This window comes from Theobroma cacao, chromosome 2 (genome assembly GCF_000208745.1).
Source record: "Theobroma cacao cultivar B97-61/B2 chromosome 2, Criollo_cocoa_genome_V2, whole genome shotgun sequence".
Lineage (NCBI taxonomy): Eukaryota > Viridiplantae > Streptophyta > Magnoliopsida > Malvales > Malvaceae > Theobroma > Theobroma cacao.
Window position 1 is genome coordinate 7,822,960 of NC_030851.1, and position 13,834 is coordinate 7,836,793.

General features: G+C 38.7%; 4 protein-coding genes across 9 annotated transcripts; 3 read left to right on the top strand and 1 right to left on the bottom strand.

Moving 5' to 3' along the window:
* LOC18608396 lies at positions 199 to 1,165 on the top strand. The gene has a single exon (XM_007043058.2). It carries the CDS (start codon positions 258 to 260, stop codon positions 978 to 980), a length of 723 nt encoding a protein of 240 aa, XP_007043120.1. The 5' UTR covers positions 199 to 257; the 3' UTR covers positions 981 to 1,165.
* On the top strand, positions 3,304 to 7,011 carry LOC18608397 (probable L-type lectin-domain containing receptor kinase S.5). Its single transcript, XM_018115689.1, has 2 exons — positions 3,304 to 4,769; positions 5,673 to 7,011. Exons 1-2 carry the CDS (start codon positions 3,497 to 3,499, stop codon positions 6,503 to 6,505), a joined length of 2,106 nt encoding a protein of 701 aa, XP_017971178.1. The 5' UTR covers positions 3,304 to 3,496; the 3' UTR covers positions 6,506 to 7,011.
* LOC18608398 (transcription termination factor MTERF6, chloroplastic/mitochondrial) lies at positions 7,175 to 9,511 on the bottom strand. Its single transcript, XM_007043060.2, has 2 exons — positions 9,201 to 9,511; positions 7,175 to 8,615 (listed from the first exon to the last, which is right to left on the bottom strand). The coding sequence occupies exon 2, from the start codon at positions 8,611 to 8,613 to the stop codon at positions 7,615 to 7,617; it is 999 nt and encodes a 332-aa protein (XP_007043122.2). The 5' UTR covers positions 8,614 to 8,615; positions 9,201 to 9,511; the 3' UTR covers positions 7,175 to 7,614.
* Positions 9,500 to 12,844, top strand: LOC18608399 (pentatricopeptide repeat-containing protein At4g38150). 6 transcript variants are annotated; one of them, XR_001926692.1, is made up of 5 exons: positions 9,500 to 10,702; positions 11,016 to 11,062; positions 11,151 to 11,247; positions 11,595 to 11,906; positions 12,219 to 12,844. XR_001926692.1 is itself a non-coding variant. In XM_007043061.2 (2 exons), the coding sequence occupies exon 1, from the start codon at positions 9,630 to 9,632 to the stop codon at positions 10,665 to 10,667; it is 1,038 nt and encodes a 345-aa protein (XP_007043123.2). In that variant the 5' UTR covers positions 9,500 to 9,629; the 3' UTR covers positions 10,668 to 10,702; positions 11,016 to 11,518. The 6 variants fall into 6 exon arrangements, 2 of the variants coding, with proteins under 2 accessions (XP_007043123.2, XP_017971179.1); XR_001926691.1 differs by having other exon boundaries at positions 11,016 to 11,247; XR_001926693.1 differs by lacking the exon at positions 11,151 to 11,247.

The following is a 13,834-nucleotide window of genomic DNA, read 5'->3' on the forward strand; positions in this document are numbered from 1 at the left end:
TTCAACCAAAGGTACTAGATTCCACCTAATCCTTTCTTGGTTCCTCATTCAACTCTCCTCATCAGGAATTGTAATCATTGCATCAACTTAACTAAGTTATTCTCAACTTGTGAAACTTAAGCAAAGTATCTATCGAGAAGACTGTTCAAAAACCCCTTTTTAGCTATTCAAAGACAAAACAAATTAAGCTATCTGCCGCCTTATATAAGCAATGCCTGTCTCACCACAGCTTATTAAAGTGAAGAAACAAAAATCCCATGAAGATCCACAAAGAAATCCCCCATCCAATCCATCCAAAGCACAAACTAAAGCTTGAATACACAGAGATACCATTCAACTGTGATGGCTGTAAAGAAGCTGGCATTGGCCTCAAATATAGTTGCCAGCAATGTGAGTTCGATTTGCACAAGGCATGTGCTATGCCATCCCCCACCATTACTCATCCCTTTTATAAAAAATGTGAGTTCCAATTCTACTATAAACCCCCAGGGGAACAGATGAGGATATGTGATGCGTGTAGGAATGATGTTCTAGGCTTTGTCTACCACTGCAAGGGATGCGATTTTGATCTTCATCCTTGTTGTGCAAACCTCCCTCAAGTCCTGGATGATGGAGAACATAATCTTTACCTCTGCCTCAAGCTTTCCAGATCCTGCCATCGCTGTGGTGGCAAAGGACCTGGTTGGTCTTACAGGTCTCAATGCAAGAGTTATAATCTTCATGTCTCATGTGTTAAAGAGTTGCTAGTTGAAAGTTGGCAAGCCATGTACTTAAATGCTGACAAGAACAAGGTCAGAGAGATGCAGACCACGATTCCAAGCCTCAAGGGGACACTGAAAAACCATCATGGGGGAAGAGGGGGAACGATAAAGAAATGTTGTCAGATGGCTGGTGGCGCTGTTCGTCTTATTGTCTCTGCCATTCTTGGCGATCCTACAGCTATAATTGCTGCAGTTGTGGCAGGTTTTATGTCCAAATAATAAAGGGGTCAGAAGATGAAATTACTAGTAAGCTTACTACATCTACACAGCTCGTGTTATTGCTTTATTTTACATGTAATTATGAGCTTAAGTCTGAAAGAAGTTTCGTATTAATGGTGCTCTAATATGTTTGAAAGGGTGTCACTGTATTCTGTCTCAAGTATATGAATATTTCGGCCCAGATACATGCATGTGTATAAGGTCTTAATTGGTGTGACTTTTTACTAATGATAATAAAATTATTGCCTAGCTGAACTGTCCCTGCATCATTAACATTTGCTAGAATTCTTGCCCTGTCTGTTCTTAATTGGAACAGTCTACAAGAAGGAATATCATGTTGAACCTTTACCTATGATCTGTTCTTGACGATCTTAATAATGTCCACATGTACAAACTACAGAAAACAGCCCTCGAGGACCTGTCCTTAATGGGAAGCCACGCATGTGACTCTGGTTTGACAGGAAATGAGATATTAAACAAAAATAAACCAGAGAACTAGCAGCAAAAAGAAAAACAAAAGTCTCCACTCCGTCCGACAAAAGCAGACTTATTATCAGAAAGGTGTAGTACAAGTCATCTTTCTTCTGAAAAAACTGTCTCATTCAAATCTCACCACACACAGGCCATCTTCCTCACTCCAAAATCCAACCATGACCACTTCTTCTCTCTCTTCTCCACCCCAACCTTTTTCATTTATTAATGTGAGAAAAAGGGCAAAGTCCAGCTCTTATTTCATGTGTTTCTTCCCCATTACAAGTCCATTTGTGTAACGTGCACAACGGTCCAGGTCCTAATATATTCCAAACTTTATATCTTGACAAAATTGCTAGCTGCTAATTAATTAACCATACGTGATTGTTGCGTGAGTCATTGTCACTTTTTAATACTCAGACCCTTCTGTTTACATGAGTCAACTATAGCCGTAAAATCTTAAAACGTAAAGCTACAACAACATCCGTGTGTTAAGGGTTAATGGAAAAAAAAAGGTTTTCTTGATTAAAACAAAAATAAGAGAAATGAAAAAAGAGTTAAAAAAAATTAAAACATATATAAAATGAGGGTATTTCTAAAATTTAAAGTGATCTTTCAACAAATATTAGTTTGACCAATGGAATCCTAACGCTAGTTATTTTTTCGAGAGAGATGAAAGAATATTTTTCAAACTAATGGGGTAAGTTCATTTTCAAAGATCCCTCACGGATGATAATTTTTCTTAATTAAATTATATGCAAATCAATATATTTAATGCATAATTGAATTATAATTTAACTTAATTATTTAATTTGATAGTAATTAAAGACAATTGACATTAAAACTAATTAACTCTTAGGTAAATTAAAAAAAATACCCTGTGGCTTCCCTAAAAAAAAGATTGCCCCTGAGATTTAAATATTAACAATTAACCATCTTAAGCTTTTACTTTGTTAGAAATTATTAAGACTATTAGCATTTTCTTATAAGTATATGATTTGACAAATTTAACTTTAGGGTAGTTAAACGTCACGTTCCAAATCATAAGGTGTCTTTTTTGTAATTTATCTTTAAACATTTTCAACTGTATTTATAATTAATTAAACCTTGCAATTTTGTAAATGTAAACAAAAAGCCTTGGACAAAAAAAAAAGAAAAGAAAGAATAAAAATAATATATACTTGTCTTTTCCTTCAAAGTTAATTTGATAATGACTTGATTTTTCTGTATTAAAGGGGCGTAGATGTACTTTGAACCAAAATTTAATACGTCTTTGAATTGTTCCATTCTTCCAATCCGTACTAGTCGTGGAAGAAAGGCCTGAAGAGGATAGAGAAGACGTAGGGGCTTGAAGGTAAGAAAAGGCTGCGGAATTATCTCTAATTCATTCAATATATACGATGTCGTTTCTTTAATTATGTCCTCGTATGGTATGGTATGGTATGGTCAGAATTAACTTCAACTAGAAAAAATTGAAAAAAGTTATTTCCGCGTATTTACGATGTATTAGTTAAGCTATCCTCCTGCTAAGAAGATTCGTAATCTTCTTTCCAATATCAGTAGCAGTGTATAACGTTTTGAATAAAATAACAAATGAAAGATTCAACTCATGTCGGGGCGTGAATGGATTGACTATTCTGCCCAAATTTAGATTGACTTCAGCGGTTGTTCCACCATCAACTCTCTCTTCATCTCGTTTTCTTTCTCGGGAAAAAAACAAAGAAAGGACTATGACATTAGTATATATTGTAATTTTTTTATTTGATAAGAAAATTCGGGGCTGGGTTCATGGACAAAAGTGAGGCATATGGTAAGGTGGACTTTGTCAACAAAGGAGAATTTTTCCTGTCAAAGACTATCCTCGTTTATCATATTCTCACTTTCAAAGATTTGTGTGTATATCTATATATATCGGAGAGGGAGAGAGAGAGAGAGAGAGAGAGAGTCCATTTTATCACCTTTTCGACTTGTTTCCCCTCTGCCTTTCCTGCAACTTTTCTTGCGCACAACCCTTTGATTGTATGAAATAGGTAGCACTTAATAAGATGAGCATGTTAAATGGAAATTCCATCAGAGTCTTCGTGATCTTTTTCGCCCTTCTGCAACTAAGCACAGCGACAGCAGCTTCTTTTAAGAAGAAAAGAGTATTCTCATATGATGGATTCGATGATAGTCATCGGTCAGTACTCACCCTGTTAAACAGGGAGTCATCCAACATTCATGGTGGAGCTCTTCAGCTAACTCCTGACACCACCAACGACGACATGATCGCAATCCACTACAACAAGTCTGGCCGCATTATGTATAACAAACCCTTCAGGCTTTGGTTGTCAGACGACACGTTGGCCTCCTTCAGCTCAGCCTTTGTTATCAACATCTTCAGGAATAAAAACTGGACTGCTGGTCATGGCCTTGCATTTCTCATAGCCCCCAATATTTCAAGTGTTCCGGCCAATAGTTACGGCCAATGGATTGGTCTCACCAATGCCTCCACCGATGGTAGTGTCGACAACCAAATTGTAGCTATCGAATTTGATACCGTAAGGCAGCCAGATTTCGACCCAGACGATAACCATATCGCGCTTGACATCAACTCAGTCAAATCAGAGAAGTTTGCTTCTCTCGATGATGATAATATAATATTATCACCAGAAGTAGGCACCAATTACATGGTCTGGGTTGACTACAATGGTACGTCCCAGCTGATGGAGGTGTACATGGTGGAAGAAGGGCAAGATAAGCCCTCAAAACCCCTTCTCAGCGCCCCCATTAACCTGAAGGAACACCTGAAACAAGATTCCTACTTCGGTTTTGCTGGTTCAACGGGTGACCCACAGATCCAGTTGAATTGTGTCTTGAAATGGAGCTTGGACATAGATATTCTGCCCAGAGGAAAAGACCGGAAATGGTTGAGGATTGGTCTTGGGGTAGGTGTTCCAGTGGCGACATTGCTCGTGGTCCTCCTATGGGCAATTATTGTGGACCGGAGAAGAAGAAAAGGCTCGGATGAGGCTGCTGATCAGTTTGGCAAGTTGAAATGGCTGCCTGGAATGCCAAGAGAGTTCAAGTACAAGGAATTGAAGAACGCCACCAACAATTTTCACGAGAGTATGAAGCTTGGCGAAGGTGGGTTTGGAATAGTCTACAAAGGCGTCGTCCATCTCCATGACAAGGACCATGTCAACAGTAACAATCACAACGCCAACCAAGTGGCTGTCAAGAAATTCTCAAGAGACAGCATCAAAAGCAAGGATGATTTCCTGGCTGAGCTCGCCATCATTCATCGTCTTCGCCATAAAAATCTCGTCCGCTTAGTAGGTAAATGTCTTCTTTTTGTTCTTGTTAAAATTTCTTTTACTTTATGCATAAATTTTAGATAAAAGGGTTTCCATATGTTTGGCTAATGATCAGAGAGGAAAACCATCTTATCTCGGTTTTGTGCATGTGAAAGGAATTTGAAGATAGCTTTAAAAATTGCAACTTGGAGGCGCTTCCATCATGTTAGTGGTGGAGCAATAAAATTGAACCAATTTATGTGGCTTTTAGGAAAACCCAAATTCGGAATAGTCATTTTCAGATTACATGGTCAACGTTCATTCTATTTATTTCCTTTTCTTTATTTATTTTTTTCATTTTTTCCCCTTCTGGATTATTGGGTTTCTATATTTTGATTTCATCAAAGTTAAGCAGCTAGATTCAGAAAGCATTACAAGAAGCAATCATCACTTACAAAGACTTATGGCTGCTATATACATGCTACGTGCTCATCCCTCTACCCAACCACTCCCCATGGAAAAGAAAGTAAACGGCATTAGCAGAAACTAACATCCTGACACCATAAGCAATATCTGTCCGTTGAAAAAGAAAAACACATATGGGATATTATTTTACATTCACCCTCTATATCTCCGATCCATCTCTTACTTTTATCTTTAACGATTTCAATAGAATAACATATATGGTATCTTTTATTTTTAAAATTAATATTGTTTACACACATTGTAGATTTCAGATCATTAGGCATAAGTACTCTTTTATAATTTGTTATGATTCAATAAAGTCAACTTCTTGATTAGTAGAAAAATGCTTAAAATAAAATAAGAAAAAAGGAAAACAACAACAACAAAAAATATCAATGCCATGTTTCACAAAAACCAAAGTTGTAACATCTCAAACCTGAATCATTCATCTTATGTGGATTGGATTGTGGACTGTATTAAGGTTGGTGCTACGAGAAAGGGAAGCTTCTACTGGTGTATGACTTCATGCCAAACGGCAGCTTGGACGGCCACCTCTATGGCGCTTCCAACCATGGCACTCTGAATTGGAGCCATCGATACAAGATACTAACCGGCATAGCATCAGCTTTGCATTACCTCCACAACGAGTATGATCAAAAGGTGGTGCATCGTGACCTCAAGGCTAGCAACATCTTGCTTGATGTAGACTACAATGCTCGGCTAGGTGACTTCGGCCTTGCCCGAGCACTGGAAAATGAAAGGCATTCCTATGCTGAGCTAGCATTATCTGGAGTCCCTGGTACAATGGGTTATGTTGCTCCAGAGTGCTTTCATACAGGGAGTGCCACCCCTGAATCTGATGTTTTTGGCTTTGGGGCAGTGGTGCTTGAGGTTGTTTGTGGCAGAAGGCCTGGAATCAAGATCCAACACCAGCAAGATCTTTATACTTTAGTTGATTGGGTTTGGATGTTACATCGTGAAAGGCGAATTGTAGAAGCTGTGGATGAACGCCTCAACAACGAATTCGTGGTTGATGAAGCGAAGAGGTTGTTACTACTGGGGTTGGCATGTTCACATCCTATTGCCAGTGAAAGGCCTCAAACTCAGGACATCTTCCAAATTATGAATGGAACTTTGCCGGTCCCTCATGTACCTCCATTCAAGCCTGTCTTTCAATGGCCTGCTGGTATTCTTACACCTCTTAGCTCCATTGACAATTCGCTTTCCAGCTCGGCATTTTCTTTACAAGATGTTGTTGGACGGCGGAGTGTAAAAACAACATCGCAGAGGAATTCAACACATCCCCAGGCTTAACTTCTGCAGCTTCAAGAATGTGTAGGCCACTATGATCGGCTAAAAGTACTGACTTTGGTGAGCCCTGGAAAATTGAAGGCAACTCCATGCAGAGCTTCGATTACTTGGAGTCCCTGATACAATGGGTTATGTTGCCCCAAGTGCTCTCACACAGTCCCCTGAATCTGATGTTTTTGGCTTCAGGGCAGTGGTGCTCAAGGCTTTACGTTGCAGAGGTAACAGCATCAAGGTCCCGCACTGCAACATTTTTATAGTGGGTTGATTTTGAAATACTAATTAATTTTTTATACAAGATGAGGGTGCTATGACTTGAACCAAAAGTTAAATTTGGATTAAGATTTCTAACATTTATTCTAGTATAAATGTCCTTGATCACACTGTGAATAGCTCAAACACAGATGAAGTTCAAAATGGAAGCTAGCAGATATTCTTGTCTTAGATGTTCTGAATTAGTTGTTCACATTTACAACCTCTTAAGAAATGATTACTGCATTTGAGGTTCTAAACTTAATGCTGTAATAGTAAAGTACTCAATGCCATACAGGCGCACCACCATAACCTCATTCAAAGACAGAAAATTCCTGTAAACTATTACCAGGTAATGGTATAGCCATATTGGTACAAAAAGCACTAATCTTCAGTATGTCAAAATGTTCTAAAAAATCAAACTAGCAAAAATGATAAATGTTGTTTATTGATTGAATAAACCATGAAAATCTAACAGAGAAGATTGTTTTCTGAAAGCAACAGACATGGACATTAATGATCTTTACGAATCTTAGAATTCAACATTCAGACAGACTCTTAAACTACGTCACAAGTGATGTTGCATCAGTCAGTGCTGAACTATGAGTTATGATACCTCTTAGATATGGCAACTCACTTACTTAGCAAACACCACATGGACGTAAGGCTTCATAGACAACCTTTATGTCAGACTGAAATACAGAATTACTATATGCTCAGCCAAAAGCTGCAGTTGCTGATCTTAATTTCTCATTGATAAGCTTAGAAACCTATACAAAAATTCACTTCATGGACCAAGGTGACAATCAAGCCACGGTACAAAAATGATAGATCAAAGAGAATTGGAATGTAGCTCTAATACCTTAGGCAAACCCTTTAAACAATCCAAACTTCAGTAGAAACTTCTTGTGATTGCAGTCCAGCATTTCACTTAAACTACAAGTGACATCCTTCTCTTTCAAAAGTCTGTGCCGCAACTCTAATCTCTTCTTTAAACCATGCCGAAAAAAGTCAGGGTAATTAGCTACTTCCTCAATTTGCCTCCCCATCACCTCAACCAAGAACCTAATCCTAGGTTCTAAAGAATTCTTGATGCTCTTGATAAGAATAGGGGGATAGCCAGCCACCAAAGCTGCTTTCTCTCTATCCCCAAATCCACATCTTTCTAGATATGCAAAATTAGGTCTAAGAATCTTCCTCACATCTCTACACAACACTTCAGGAAAGTTCATGGCCAGTGTTTGAAGATCTGTCTCAGACAAACCTACTGATTTCAAAAACTCAGAGGTAGGGCGTAGCCTTTTGTCAACGCTATAACCCATTATAAATGGGTATTTAGACAGAACTTTACCAATCATCCCTTCTCTAGTAAGTCCAAGGGTGGCAAGGAAATCAACTATTTCTGTGAGTTTAGATTCAATGCTATAGCTGATGAGCCTTGGATTTAGCAATATCATTTTGCCCAGTTGCTTTTCAGGGACCCCTAATGCTTGAAAGAAAGCCAAGAGTGGGCAAAGCTTCTCTTCCACACTGTGAGAGATTATGTGAGGGAATCTAGCAATCGCAGAAGCAACTTCATGACGTTTAGTTCCCAGGGTAGCAAGGCACTCTACCATGGGGACAAGCTTCTCATTTAGACCAAGGGTAAGAATTTTGGGGCACCTGGAAACAACAGAAGGCAGCTTTCTCTCTTGAATACCAATGCTTTTCAGGTAAGCCCAGTTTTCAGAGGCTCTTTCCTTCTGGACACCCTGAAGGCGCTTGCACTTTCTGAACATTTCGTTGATACTTTTATCATCAAAACCTTTGTCTCTGAAGAACCACATGATGCTACTACCATTTTGACTGCTGGCAACCTCCATATCTGTTTCAAAGATGAGCAAAACTTTAATCTCTAGCTAGAATTGTAAATTCACATTGACGTCAAGGCTACCATGTAAAATATGTTGCAATGGCACTATAGTCAAGAAACTGAAAGGCACATCAAGGTTTATACTTCGAGTGGTTATCAAATACAGTTACTTTAACTGGGGGAGGGGGGGGAGAATGTAGTCCTGTTAGCTTCACTGGCATTATCAAAAGAGCTAAGCAATGAGCAAATGAAGCTCCTTCAAGTGGACTCTTACAAGTAATCACCAACAAAAAAGACTAACAGAAGACGAATTCAGGGGGCTAAAAAAGACATAAGACCGAAAATTACAACTTAATCAAGATGAAGTTCAAGACCAAGCAGAGTAAATCAGTAAATGATGCCAAGAAACAAAGCAGAGATTTCCGAAGAGAGTGTTTTAAGAAAAAAAAAAGACACAACACAAAAATTAATTCTATAACAAAAGAGAACGGGAAACCTAAGCAAAGATTTCAGAATTTATTCTGTTTCTTTCCAATTGAATTGATGTTGATGAACCACGTGAAATATTACTGGGGTGATTGAACGGGGCAACATTACCTATTGAAATTGAATTAGAGAAAACCAAAGGCAAAGCCCGACCGCTATCGGCAAGTGATTGGATTGTGGGGCATTAGAGCTGCATAAGCTACTGGGATAAAGTGGAGCTTCCGGGCATTGTAAAAGCCTTATCCAATATCCAGTGTCCTCTCGCTACTGGGTTTACCGCTGAAAAATGGGATTTGCTCAATTTTACTCGTGAAATTACCTCTATTACCCTTCCTGCTCGTACTTAAATGGCGATTTTACCCCTCAACAATATTCGCCTTCCTCTCTCTACCTCTAACTCTTCCTCTCCCTCTGTTCTCTTTTGGCCTCAAAACCCTAGCTTCCCTCAGCTTAAACCCTTACTTACTGTCAAAATCAAAAGCAGGTGTTTTGGATTGAAGAAGAAACAACAGCCTTTGATACTAAAATTAGTGCTACAATATGGAATCATCGCAAGCTCGGGTTTTTACAAAGCTGATGAAGATTTTAACTTTGAAGCCGCATCACCCCATTTTAGGATCACCGCCTTCACTTTCTCTTCTGCAAACGCGCCTTTTCAGTGATATGAGAGGACCCTTCAGAGACAACGACCCTATCAGTTTTAACAGCAATGGAGATGGTGACAAGCCTCCAGAGCCTATTCCCAACAGACCCTTAGAAGGTCAAAGGCCTTTCAATCCCTCTTTTAGAGAAACCAAAGGAGCCACCCTGAATAGTAATGGTTCCTCTTTTCAATCTTTCAATACCAAATTTGCTTCTGATCCTAACAGGAAGAGAGAGGATTCTCAATCTGATGAAAATTTCCTGGAAAAATTCAAGCTTGGGCTTGACAACAAGAGAGGAAAACAGCCCTCAGATTCAGAAGCTGCAGCCCTGTTACGTAGAAAAGAGCAAGAAGAAAAGCCTTCCCCGCCACAGGATGCTGATGAGATCTTCAAGAAAATGAAGGAGACTGGTCTTATCCCCAATGCCGTAGCCATGCTTGATGGGCTCTGTAAAGATGGTCTTATCCAAGAAGCAATGAAGCTTTTCGGATCAATGCGGGAGAAAGGTACAATCCCAGAAGTTGTTATATACACAGCTGTTGTTGATGGCTTCTGCAAAGCCCATAAGCTTGATGATGCAAAGAGAATTTTCAGGAAGATGCAGTCTAAAGGTGTAACTCCTAATTCCTTTAGTTATATTGTATTGATTCAAGGATTGTATAGATGTAACAAATTGGATGATGCCATTGAGTTTTGCTTGGAGATGCTTGAAGCGGGACATTCCCCTAATGTGACCACATTTGTGGGCTTGGTTGATGGATTGTGTAAGGAGAAGGGTGTGGAAGAAGCACAGAGTGTTATTGGAACTTTAAAACAAAAGGGATTTGTCCTTAATGATAAAGCTGTTAGACAATTTCTGGACAAGAAGGCACCTTTTTCACCTTTGGTTTGGGAAGCAATATTTGGGAAGAAACCCTCTCAGAAAACATTTTAAACTTTTTTTTCCTTACTGTTAGGCTCACAACTTTTGTAAGTCTCTCTGCCCTGCCCTTTTTTCTTGGTTTCCTGTTATTTATTTTCCACATATGTGGGACGATATTGGAAAATGGTTGATTTTATGAATGAAAGTTACCTCTTCTTTTCTATTCAATTTCTTAGGTTTGCATTTTGCTGCCGTTGAATGTGTTGGTGGTATGTTTTGTCAACTGTTATCACTGTATGTTTGATCAACCAATTAGCAAGGATACCAGTTTTTATACAGGAGCTCTTACTACATTTTGCTGGTATATTGTGTCACAATACCTTGAGGCTAAAAACTAAAATCAGATTAAATATATTGCAGAATGATGCCTTAAAATGCAAGAAGGAAACAAAAGGAAAGGAGGAAAGGTGAAAATCATCATAATTTGTTTGATTTTTGGCTACTTTTGCTTTTAGTACAGAACAACTGTTGACAAAGATGGAACCAACTCTCCAGTTCTAGAAAAGCAAAATGTGCAATCGCACAATTTGTCAAATTCACTTCAATTGAAAACGTACATGCATTCTTGCACTTCGCATCAGCTGATCCAGTGGTAAGAATGCCTAAGTATGGCCATTCATTTTGAAATTGTGTTTAAGCAATGCAAGCCACTAGAAATAAAAATCCTGATCTTTTGGCTTCTAAACCTTTGCAATAGAACTTGTACCGGCATAAGCAGCTATTGCTGTTTTGCAAGTGTTGTTGATCCAATTGTGTAAAAGTTGATTGTCACAAGTTGCTGCTTTAACAAAATGTTTAAAGACAATTTTTCATGTGAGGCTTTGTAAAGTGGTATCTTAATGTGTATTTATATTGTTTCTTTAGACTTCAAATGAGCATTCGATATCTTGACTAATTTCAGATAAACTAATTTTCTCATACAATTTTGTTGTTGCATAGCAAATAGCTACAAGTCTACAACAATGTTAAAGATTTTGTGGGTAGAATGACAAAAACGAGGGCAATGGTAGAGGTAGCCGTGGCCAGGGGATGATGGCTTAGCTATTAGCAAATCTAAACAATAAGAAGTAAAGATTCAACAGAGGAGCACGACAAGGCCTTTCTGGGGGTGGAAGTAATCCCTTGGAAGAAAGGAGATGGTCAAACAAGTTGATGTGGATTAGTGACAGTAGTGGGTCCGGTCAAGTAGAGAAAGCAAAGGAAGTAGTGGAGGCATTGATTAAAGCATTAGCAGGCATCAGTGGCGGTGGGGTTAGTAGCTCTGTCATGAATGCTAGTACTTCTAAGTTCTAATTTTGCTGTTTCATATAAACTGAAATTGACACAAATTAGCAATGGCTATTTGATATCAAGCTGGTTTATCCATTGCACTTATCTAAATGTTGAATTTAGATCTGGTGGATACAAGGACGTGCAAGTACATATAGTTAATATTCTTAATTAAGTTCCAGGATCATTCTTAGCTTTATTAGATGAAAATACTTAAATATAAAAAGAGACTCCTCTAATGTTACTGGGATCACTGTCCTGATAATGTTAAAATTTTGACCTTGGAATGAATAGGAATCTCTCAGGAGTGAAAAGCCTTAGCATTTCGGTGCATCTTGGAAGATCCCCAGCTTGAAGGTCTAATTGCTGTGAAATCCCCCTGCCTTGATGGCACCTACTGTCAAGAACCAAGATGCAACCACTGCCGGTTGAATGCTTTAATCAGCAAGGTCATCATCCAAATCTATGTTGCAGGATGAGAGTTTGACAACCTTCAAAGATAAATGGATCTCATCGCATCAGAAGTCGGTTAGTAACAGAAAAAATGGTCGAATATATACTCCCCGGTATGTCCTGCGCTGGTTGTGCACAGCACGTGGTCAGGCATTGTTTATTTTGAAGAGGGTTTCAAGTGAAAGAAGATACGTCTCCTCTTGAAGAGAAGAATAGCATATTTAATCAATTCACAAGGTACCCCAAAGGTTAAATGCTAAGCGCAACTCACCAATAGGTTTTCTCAATGCCCTATAAGATCTTTGTGATTTGGTCGGTCTTATTTATTTCCTCGTAATAGAAAGATTGTCAAACCTAGGCTGGAGAGGATTACAACCAACTTATCTGTGGGTGTTCCCTGTTTTGGTTGTCCCCATAATAAGTTGACCATTAAATTGATAATATTCATGTTGTGGTTTTGATAAGCATACGCAAACCCTCCAGCGTGAGTTTGATAACTCTGCACATGTTGCCTTTTTGATCCACTGGGGAAACCAAGCTACGTATAAGAATCAAAGAGCATCTAAACATTGTTCCCCATAAGATAAAAACGCAGACCTTTTGCAGGAGTAAGGGCCATGTGACACATGGTTTACCATTAAATTTTTAACGCATATTTTGGTTTCTAATGGTGCATATATCCTTGTAACTAACAATTTTCATTCATATGTAAACCACTTTAAGAGGAAACAAGAAATATGCAAACAGGTTTAGCCTGAGTTAAGGAGCCAATTCTGGAGCAATTTGTCTCCGGCTAGGGTCAAGGAGGGTCAAATTGAAGATAGGACAAACCGATTGTCGATTATCTGCAAGTTGAGCAGTAGATTAAAAGGAAAGACGACCTTGATGCGAGCAACTGTTCATAAATTATAATGATTATTTAAACACGACTGGAATCTGCCTATTAGATCTCTAGCAACTTGGTCTTGTTTATAAGCCTAACCAACTTTAGTTTAGGCTTAATATTGTAGGTTTGAGTGGGAAATGAGCCTTGATACTCGTCTAAGAGAACAAGAGGTCTCATGCCTTGGGCAGTTTTGGGTTAACGAATTAATTTATCTTTTACGTAATAATTAATCACTGAAATAGCATGCTTGTTGCTTTGGCTGGAAGCGTGGCTGCTAAACATGAATTGTTTTTATCCAAAATAAAAGGGGAGACTGAGGGGATGTGGGGTCGGCGCCGGCCCTGCACCCTCGCCGAATTCAGAGTTCGATAACGACCCATACAATAAAAAACACACGACTTCCATTTTAAAAGGTTTTTTTCAAACACTTTAATATTCCTCTGCAAGATGAAGCGAACCTCCCAAAAAGTCAAATCGTTGCTACAATTGGAGTATTGGGGAACACTAGCACGTTATTTTCACTCCAACATAAAGGAAGTCACTGACTCTTTGAGCTTCATTTCCTATATAA

Coding starts and splice junctions, on each gene's coding strand:
- LOC18608397 (XM_018115689.1), top strand. CDS start 3,497: ATGAGCATGTTAAATGGAAATTCCATCAGAGTCTTCGTGATCTTTTTC. Junction 4,770..5,672: donor AAATCTCGTCCGCTTAGTAG/GTAAATGTCTTC, acceptor GACTGTATTAAG/GTTGGTGCTACGAGAAAGGG.
- LOC18608399 (XM_007043061.2), top strand. CDS start 9,630: ATGGAATCATCGCAAGCTCGGGTTTTTACAAAGCTGATGAAGATTTTA.
- LOC18608398 (XM_007043060.2), bottom strand. CDS start 8,613: ATGGAGGTTGCCAGCAGTCAAAATGGTAGTAGCATCATGTGGTTCTTC.
- LOC18608396 (XM_007043058.2), top strand. CDS start 258: ATGAAGATCCACAAAGAAATCCCCCATCCAATCCATCCAAAGCACAAA.